The sequence below is a fragment of the Pseudorca crassidens genome, chromosome 2 (assembly GCF_039906515.1).
Source record: "Pseudorca crassidens isolate mPseCra1 chromosome 2, mPseCra1.hap1, whole genome shotgun sequence".
NCBI lineage: Eukaryota > Metazoa > Chordata > Mammalia > Artiodactyla > Delphinidae > Pseudorca > Pseudorca crassidens.
In genome coordinates this window covers 42,076,932-42,087,040 of record NC_090297.1, presented here as the reverse complement: position 1 = coordinate 42,087,040, position 10,109 = coordinate 42,076,932, and the positions used below count along the sequence as shown (strand labels likewise).

The following is a 10,109-nucleotide window of genomic DNA, read 5'->3' as shown; positions in this document are numbered from 1 at the left end:
TCTGAAACCTGTTTTTCAACTATTTAACTTTGAGAGAAAGGGAAGATCGAATATATAAGGATAAATTCACACTGAAATAATTTCAGGTTTATTTCCCAAACATGTTGTCCTTATTCTGTTTTAAAGCAGACATACTAGGCACCAAGTAAAATCTTTGAGGGGAAGCATGAGGAGAGAAAGAAAAGAATAACTGAATCATCAATAGAATATGTCTAGGTTTTCAATTAGTCTACTTTTTCTAACGTCAAGACTTAAAACACCATGATATTTTAGTGTAGTTCTCCTTAGCAAGAGGCAAATTATGTGGGGATTATAAGAGGAGTGGAAACCACAGAAAACACTGTCCTGTTTTGAAAAAGTGTTTTAATCAGGCAAAAGAAGCATCAGGACAAACCATTTTTAAAACAAAGTCTTCAAGTCGGGTATTGAGACTGGCAAAGGGAGAAGCAAGGAGAAAAGTCAGGGAAAGATAAAATATTCAGATGAAAGCCAAAGCTATTTGCAATTACATGTTAGAACTCAGGGTTTTGCAGGTGAAAAAGATGTTGCTTAAATATATTCATAAACCTGTAGTAAGATTTCCACTTAGCAGTTTCAGAAGATTTAACTAGCTGCTTAAAATATGACAAAACTGAATTTTAACAAATGATATTAAAATAGGACAGCCAATCAATTAACTGACAAAATAGAAGGCAGTGTGGGAGAGCCCTCCCCACATTCATTGCAGATTCGCAGCTCCCTCCGCCCGGTTTCCCTCCATCAGGCTAACGACCTCGTTTCTCCGGTAGAGCCTGGCCAAGTCGCAGGCGGTGTCCCCCTGATGGTTCCGATGCCCCACTTTGCAGGCCGTGTGCTTCACAAGGAACTCCACCACGGGGAGGTGGCCTTCTTTGGCAGCCAAGTGCAAGGGCAGGTTCCCTTCATTATCCTCGATGTTAACATCAGCTTGAAACTCCAGCAAAGTCTGTAAAGTGTCCAGGAAACCTGCTCTGGCTGCATCGTGAATGACAGCGAAACCAGTTCGGTCTTTCAAATCGGGATTAGCACCTCTAAGTAGTAGTCTCCTGGCAATCTCGGGATTTCCAAGTTTCATAACCTAGAAAAGAAGAAAAAACGGTAGAATCCTTCAAGTGCTCCTACTACAAGAATATTTTAAAATACCCATCTCTTTTTATGTATGTAACTATTTTTGATGAAGGAGTGCTTGGGGAAGACCCGTATGATCGGGTTTGAAGGACTCAGTTGCAGGAAATGAGTACTATTAGGTAAAAGTAGAAGAAAACTTCTAAAAATTGAGCTTCTATGATGGAATATCTTAAACGGGCCCAAAAGTAGGATAAATTGATTAATAAAATAGAATGAGTCCGACTTATATAAAATTCACTGACAACTTGGTTCTCTATCTCCCATAAAGAGTTGTGTAATTTCATGAATTTATTAAAATAAAAGAAGTGGAACTTGAGATTTAAGTAAGTCTCCTTCTGTTTGCTTGTTCATTCTCATAAGATGTGCCTGGGGTGTTAATTCTGTAAAATAAAATGTGGGTAAATTTTATTTTCTAAACAGCTGAAAAGAAATAAGGAGAGTGAGTTTCTTTAAATCCTCAAAGAAGTGTTTCCACACATCAGACTCCATCTAGTCTGATTTTATAAGTGTGAAAATGATCTCCTAAAAATCCAAACTTGGTATTTTCTTAAATTATTAATTTTCACAAGTTCTCTCCAAATAGATACAGCCCCAAGTTTCCAAGTATTTTTTAAATAGTTTTTTTTCTTTGCAATTATTTCATATGGGATATTAGGTGTGTTTAGTGCTTAGAATCCTTCACTTGAAATTTAAAAATGTTACTGATTATTAAAGTGAAAAAAAAGCAACAGTGTTCTACATTGTCAATGTATTTATCTAAAACTAAGTTCATGATATGTCTTGTATTAGATAGGAAATGACTGTATGGAAACTGTTCTTGAAAAGAATGAAACAGTCATCCTACTATATTACTTACTGTTTCCTAAAATTCTAACTAGTCTCCTAATTTTCAAGTGAGCAAAAGAAGAGAAAATAAGATATTAAATGTGTATTTTGGGACACAGACAGCTTTGTCTTGTGGTTTCAGCCCATTTATTAATCAACTGGTGATCCATCTTATTTCCTTTCGCAGTTATTATCAGGCATTTAGGAATAGCTATTTGTAAACTGCCAGTATTTTAAAAGCCAGAATTTGCTATTAAAATTTGCTATCAACATACAAATAATTCACATGACAAAGACTTATCTACTGGTGTTTAAATATATTTCACGCTAATAAGAAATCACTAGTAGGCTCTCATAGTTATAAAATATTTTGTGGAGCAGCAATCAGTTGTACAATACATATAATTTAACCGTGAAAAATATAGTCTCATTAACATGCAAGAATATTTCAGCATTTTAATTGTTTTAATTTATATTTAGGTATATTCATAATAACCTAAATTTATAATACATTACACAGTAGGCACTCAAATGTTTGTGAAATTAAATATACACTGTAAAATACATACAAAGCTGATCTATCTCTTTAGAATGTTTGTTTTAAAAAATCACAAATTAAGTAGCATGATGAAATATATTTAGAATGAATAATATTTTATAAATGCAAACTCTATAGATGGCCAAGATGTTAAGCTTCCCTGTTGATAAAACCTTGTTGACTTTTAGCCCTTCCTTTGAGGCAGTGGTTAAAAATGATACATAATTTATTTTTCAAGAACTTCAATGAAATACTTTTTGGTTATGAAAAATTAACACAATCTAATTTTTACCACAACTGCCTCTAAATATTTAGTCACATCTAAGGACCTGAACTGGGAAAAATAAGAGACAGACACCTTGGATCTTTGTAAAGCAAATGTACGATTAAGGCCTTTGATATCATCCTGATTGAGAGGCTTACACTAGGAAGGGGGAAAAATCTTTTGTAACTGGGTTAATAAACATAATTGTAGGAGAAAATTTGCCATATTTCACCAAAAATAATAGTAATGCTGGAAATTGTTTTGAAAGAAAGTTCTTTCTTGAGTTATGACACAACTTCAGAGTCAGGATTATACATACTGAAAATAAGCCTTGAGACTCCTGTTTGTGTGTGTTTCATTATATGTACTAGGACTAAGCCACAATAAATGGGTGTTAATATCTTGATAAGTATGTTTAATATAAACGAGACTGCAGAGTTGTTTTAAAAATGTTTGTCAAAACTTTTTTTTTTGCGGTATTAATCTCCCAGTCTTCCTGCTCGTCAAAAGTCCTGCAAGATCCTATTCTTACAGGGTTAAGTGGCTCATTCTTTGTGATATTTATATAACATTTTGAATGTTCAATAGGAAACTTTTCAATATATTAAATTTGTGGCATTGCTATCATCACAAAACCTGTTAAAAACTACTAGGTGGAAAAAGAAAAAAAATCCTTTCCCCACTTAATCTACCTGAAATAACAAGATAATTTAGTATCTATAAGCTTCCTTAATACTGAAATTTTTGCAAGGTCAGTGTATTCTGATTTAAAATATACAGGCTGTATGGACTTCATCTGTCAATAGTACATCTCCTGCCACTTAAATTTCTAATTCTTGCAATTAAAACAAAGCACTCTAAAAACCCTCTCCCCAGTGGATTTTCAAAAACAGCTTTAAGTGTTGCATTTCGAATACGCATAGCTTATAAGAATATCATCAGAACTCAGATAAAGCAACTGTTTGAGACTACTTTGCCATTTTTCTGTTTCTGAGCCTTTCAACTAAGTTACATGATAACGTCCAGAGGAGGAAAAAAAAGTATCAGGTACAATACTTTGCAGCTGGATGTGTTTCATTTGTTGCTTGTAAATCTAATTACTAAAAATTAGAACATACCAGGGTATGACCGCAGAGACAAAAACACTATAAACTGAGCTCTGATTAGAAAATTCAACTTTTTATTCCTCCTCGATCCTGAATGGGTGGATGGTATTACATTAACTGTGAAATGTACATCCTGTGCCCGTGCCCAGGCCACCCATTCCAAACGAGGAAAGGTCGTTGGTCAAAACCTGAAGCATTTGAAGAAAAAACACCCTTGCCAGTAGTCAAGAAAATTAACGTTAAAGTCAATTATTGGAGCAAAGTACGGAAACCACTAATAGCAGTGTATTTACTTCAAATAATAATCATAATAACGTGTTTACAGAGCTGTCTAAAAAAAAGAAAACCCAAAAAACTCAGCGCTGCTACGACTGCTACAGAATCCCCACCGTCACAAAAACATTCCAAAAATTAATACCAAACCTGGAACCCACTTGATATCGAGGATGTTATTGGATTTGACGAGTTTGTTCAAAGTACGTCATTTTGGGGAGTTGGATCCACTTAAAGATATAAAATATGGCAACCAACTAGTTTTTAAAACAGTTAAATTTTGTACCCCTGAAAGCTTAAAAGCTATTATTCTAGAAACCCGGGTCACGTAGGCAACATTGTTGACCTGTTTTCCCCACCTCTCTGGATACCAACCTGCAGCGCAGTCCTTCCAAATCCATTTTGTGCATTGACGTTTACATTATTTTGCAACAAACTAGTAAGTTGCTCTAGGTCCCCCCTGGCAGCTGCGGACGCCAACTCGTTCCCCCAAGGCTCGGCCATTCTTTAGGGTCCTGACGATCGGGAAAAGATGAATTAGTTGTTTTTCTTTTTCCCTTTTCCTTCGCTCCTAACCAGGCTGCATGATGGCATCGGAGACTGACAGAAGGACTGGGATGGTTAATCTGGAGTAGAGCTTGGTAGTAAATACTAGTAAGATCTGCCTGCCAAAAGCCCGCCCCTCGATTCACACGTGATTATTCAGCAAAACTGAGCCATTGGAGAGGGGCTCCGCTCCTCGCTTTTTAGCTTAACCCCTATGAAGAATTCTGGTGATTAAACTGAGAGATATACAGGCACACATATATTTCTGGTAAATTACTCTGGACGTAAAATATAGGCAGAGCTGGCACGTACCTACACTACAGATCTCCGTGAGGAATGTGTGCGGAGATTTAAGGCACTAGATCAGGGCAGAAAATACCGCGAAAAAAGAGACATTTGGGGGGGAAGAAAAGGCATCAACCCACCCTTGTTCACGGTGGTGACTTGAGCCGCGCGAGCCAGTACCGCAGGGGCAGGTCCTCGAAGGGGCTCGGTCTCCATCCGTCTCGCCGAAGGGGTAGTCCTGAGTCCTCCGCGGCAGGGAGAGCGCCGCGGTGGCTGGATGCTGAGGTGCTCCGGGGGTTAAAGATGATCGCCAAAAGCAAATGAGAGTAGCAGTTCCGTGGCCCTCAAGTTACAGGTCGTAACGACTCCTCGGTGGCCTTGGATTCTCCGGAGGAGCCTTAATTCGCGTTCAGGCCGAGCTGCGGGCTAACGCCGCGCGGGAGGGCTCCGGAGCCCGCCAGCCGGGCTACCGCAGCCCCACCGAGCCTCAGAGGCCGTGGGAGCCAGGCTCGGCGCGCGTCTCCGGAGACTGCCGGGCGCGCGGCGGGCCCCCGGCAAGCCGGTCATGCCGGCCCCACCGGGTCCTGGGACTCCCAGCAGCGTGAGGAAGGGGGAGAGCGATGCGGGAAGTGTCTATGGGGCCCGGGCTGCTGAAGCAGCGCGCTGCAGCATCGCGGCTGCACAGGGCAGCCCACCGGTAACTTCCCGCCTACGACCGAGCCAGTTCAGACTTCCTAATGTAGAAGCTCATTGAGCTGCCGCCGCCTCTTTTCCTTCCTTTCCCGGTTTTCTGAGGGCCTCCGGAGATCGGGAGGGTCCTGGGAAGTCACAGGCCAAGCTCTGAGTATCGGGAGTCGCCACAATTCCAGGGCGCAGCCAGTCCCGCCGCTCTTGGCGAGAGCCCAGCGGCTTCGGCGCCGGGTGCCACTTCGCCAACCTCTCGCGGTCCCCTGGCCTGTGCCCCCAGCCTGTGCAGCCGATAGGGCAGCGGCCGCCAGCCAGCTGTGCCCTGGAGCCGAGCTGGGTAGCACCGCTTCCTCCCGAGCCGCAGCGCTCCCAGTGACAGTTTCTTTTGTAGCTGGTCCCCCCCAAATCGCCGGTCCCTGCTCCCTTCACCCCTACAGACACTTGTGCGTCGTGCCCCTTTCTGGTCTTTTCCTTCCCTCCCTCCCTCGCTTCTTTTTTCGCTCAAACAATTGCTGCTTCTGTTGCCGCTGCAGAGACGGTGCCGGTTTCTTCTCCCTTTTTTCCGACCTCATCAGCTTTTTTTGAAAAGAAAAAAATTGAGCGCTTTTTGAGTTGAAAAACCCGCCCCCATTTTAACGGCAGAGTTTTAAGGAGGCTCGGCTGAGTTGCAGCGCCGCGGGAGCGGGAAGGTTGGGCACCGCCCACGCCCCGCCCTCCGCCCTGGTGGCACTCAAGCACTCTGCCGGGCTCGCCCCGCCCCCCGCCCCGCGCCCTTTCTCCCGCCTCCTCGCTCTCCGCTTTCCTCCCTCAGTCTCCTGCGCTGGCTCCCACCCGCCAGCCCAGCGGCCAAGCCCCAGCCGGAGCGGCTTTTTCGGACGCGCGGAGCCGGGTTCGGCCCCCTCCGGCTGGCGGGCGGAATGGAGTCTGCGATGTGAAACCCAGGGCTGCCCCGAGGCCGGCGGGGGCGGAGGTGGAGGAAAGAGGCTTGTTAATTAAGGCTGCGGAGAGCCGCAGGGCCTTGGAGGCTCGGCGGCGCAGACTGCTGGAAGGCGGAGAGGAGGCTGGCGCGAAGCGAGTCTTTCCCCGGCCCTGGCCGGGCAGCCCGGCCCGCCTCCGCGCTCCCCCGCTAGGCTCTCGAAGTTCGGGCGGCCAGGCCTACGGCTGCCGCCTCTTCCTCTGGGGCGCGCGCTGTGTAAACTCGGCCTCCTTTTCTCAGTGCAGAGCTTCGGCCTCGCACCTGCTAGCTCAACGCCCAGGGCCGCGGTGGGCAGAGGTGGCCGCGGGGGTGGAGGGAGAGACCTGACTGACAGCAAAACCAGTGCTCAGGAAAAGCAAAAGTCTTTTATAGACTGATTTTTACGAAAACTAAAGGCATGGTATAGGTAAGAAATCACGACGGACTCTGAAGCCTTAATGTTACAGGGACTTGAAACTGAAATATTCCATTTCTTTGGGGAAAGGGAGAAAAGCAATTAACTTTAAAGCAAAAAAAAAAAAAGTCTTGGGAAGGATTTTCTAACAAGGCCATTTCTTTCTTGTCAAAGTTCTCTCTGACTACTTAGATGGGACTTGTTTTGGGGGGGAGGGGGTGTCTAAATGTAAAGGAGTAGTATCTTCCTAATCGTTTATTTCAATCATCTGAGACACCAGTTCTCTGTACTTTTAGCTTCCTCTTTTAGCTATGTAAGATTAATTAATTACTGTTTTCTATATTTTTTGCACTTAAAAATATCCAACACGGTTGCAGGATGCACCCAGTGGTCAAAATGAAACCAAGCAAAAAAGGACAGGTGGTCTAATTATTACCGACTTCTAGCAAGCATGTCCTCAAGCAACATCTATACCCAGCTCCTTGAAGTACACTGGGAGTATTAGCAACGAAACACACCAACAACATTGGGATAATCATCTAGCATCAGATTGCCTGGTAGGTAGAGAGAGAGTTGAAACTGCAAAGAATCCTGCAGTGTTTCCTTTAACTGAATTGTTGAGAGGAAAATAACCAGAGCTCTTTTCTTAGGTAACTAAACTTGAAATGTGAATCAAACATGAACTACAACAGAAGAAATTAACTCCTCTCGTTTCTTACATATATTTAGACATTTCAAATAGAACATTTAGGATTCCATATATACCAGTAAATACCATAAATAATATAATTTACTTTTGATTATTCTGGGAAATTAGTATGTAATCTTTCAGTACAGCTGGAGGGTGTGATGATATAGTAGCACTGTTGGCTGTTAAGAGAGAACTGGCATTAGTCCAACTTATGAGAGTTGCTTTCTAGCATTTATTATGGTTTCTTGCTAAGAGAAGACATTGTAATAAGGAAGAATATTGTACTCATGTAAAGTATAGGTATACATGTGTTATCATTTTCATGAAATAAAATTCTTTTTGCTGAATAACGATAAATAAAACTTATGGTAATTTAAGATGCATACAGAGCTGGATTAATAGTTTTGGAGCTCTTAAGCATTGAAAAGATTTTGATGTCCCAGCAACTCACCTCATATGTAAATAAAAATAATACAAAACCAAAAAATAAGTGTAAAGGAGTCCAACAAAGTTCTGATTTTTCCCATGTTGACTACTTCAATGCTTTTGCTGAAATATTAAATTCTTTAAGAAAGTTTGTTTGTTTTTTACTCTGGCTTAGCTGGTGTCCTGAAGCATATACTTCGTTTGCTTATTGTATAACCCAGAACTGACTGCAAAGAGATTACAATCTTAGTGCAGAAAGCGTAAGTAAGCACTACAAAAGACCTGCAATGAAAATCTCATATTGAGGGCTAGTTCACTGAAGTCAAAGGTGAGTATCTTTGCCCTCAATAAGCTTACATTCTAACATGGTGTACAAAAAAGATTGACAGTTAAGCATCTGTTATTTTGAAAGTAGTAGTTTGTCTTTTAACACAGTAATGATATCTCTCTCAAACACTGAAATAGAGCCTTTTAGTTGGATATAAAATACTAACAGTCATGGAAATTTTTTCAGCAGTTTATACTCATTTTAAAGGCTTTATAGAAATACTACAGTCAAATTATTTTGTGCTTTTTCCCTCATTGACTTAAGTATGCATAGTTTCAGAATGATTAACTTACGGATATGTGTATATGGTATTTACAATTTCTTTACATAGTCCCAAAGTCTTCCTTTTGTTATATTTATAGATCCAAGAGAGGTAGAAAACAGACTGGTACCCTCAAGGGGCCTTTTTATCATTTCATTATTGTGGCTTTGGCATTTTATTTCTGAAATTCAGCAGGCTTTTTCATATGGGTTCTCACACCACTTATGAAAAGTCTTTTTGTAAAGTAAGAAAAAAAATGCCCAGTAAGCAACTCAAAAGTTTAAACATAATAGCAACAATTAATACTTATATAGTTTTTCCTGGTTATAACATCATGCACACATTATTTAATCTTTACAACTCTGGGACGTAAATATGATAACTATCCCCATTTTTCAGGTGAAGGAATTGAGGCTTATAGAGAATGTGACTAAGGCCAATAAGTAGTGGATATAGGAATTTGAACTCAGAATCCATCCCCAGGTGTTAGGCCTTTTCCATTACATAAGAGTCCAGTTCACTGGAAGCTTTGGGTTTGGAACTCTCCCAGACTTTTCCCTATGTGCTTCTTCCATTGGCTGGTTTTGGCCTGTATCCTTTCCCCTTTTCCTGTAATAAATTGTAACCATAAGCTAAAAAAAAAAAAAAAGAGTCCAGGATCAGGCACTAGTGTCCTAACAAACATTAAATCATTATATGAAATATATTTTGGGTTACTTAAGTGTGGATCTAACTGTAGTAGCATTAATCTTCTCAGGAATTAGATTGTAATTGAGTAGCATTGTTAAAAAGCTTGATTAACTTAAGGGATCAAGGTTAACACCCCCAATAATGAGTCATGTTGATATCATGTGTCCCTGATATGATGTGATGAGGACACATCACCTTTGTGGGATCCTTCCCCTGAATCCATAAACTCAGCATAATTCTGAGAAAACATTAGACAAACCCAAACTGAGAGACATTCTATAAAGTTCCTGACCATTAGTCTTCAAAAGTCAAGACCGAGCAATGGTAACAGATTGGAAGAGGCTAAGGAAACATGACCACTAAATGTAATGTGGTATGCTGCTTTGGACCCTGGAACAGAAAAAGTACATTAATATAAAAATCCAAATAGTCTCTAGAACATAATTAATAGTATTAATGCCAGTGTTAATTTCTTAGTTTTGATATCAGTACCATGGTCATGCAAGATGGTAACAGAGGAAGCTGGAAAAAGGTAAATAGGAGCATTCTGTACTATGTTTGCAACTATTATATAAATCTAAAATTATTTCAAATAAAAAATTAGCAAAATAACTAAAAGTAAACTTTATTATATATATTTGAAAAAATATGAAATAAAATTCCTTTTAAAA

At 40.8% G+C, this 10,109-nt stretch overlaps 1 protein-coding gene and 1 long non-coding RNA gene across 2 annotated transcripts; one reads left to right on the top strand and one right to left on the bottom strand.

Annotated features, from left to right (window-relative positions):
- Positions 1-348: 348 nt before the first annotated feature.
- On the bottom strand, positions 349-6,360 carry CDKN2C (cyclin dependent kinase inhibitor 2C). Its single transcript, XM_067726081.1, has 3 exons — positions 5,125-6,360; positions 4,529-4,668; positions 349-1,096 (listed from the first exon to the last, which is right to left on the bottom strand). The coding sequence occupies exons 2-3, from the start codon at positions 4,655-4,657 to the stop codon at positions 719-721; spliced, it is 507 nt and encodes a 168-aa protein (XP_067582182.1). The 5' UTR covers positions 4,658-4,668; positions 5,125-6,360; the 3' UTR covers positions 349-718.
- A 111-nt stretch (positions 6,361-6,471) lies between these two features.
- On the top strand, positions 6,472-8,306 carry LOC137218717 (uncharacterized). The gene is made up of 2 exons (XR_010940832.1): positions 6,472-7,053; positions 7,419-8,306. It is a non-coding gene; the product is annotated as an uncharacterized lncRNA (long non-coding RNA).
- Positions 8,307-10,109: the final 1,803 nt, after the last annotated feature.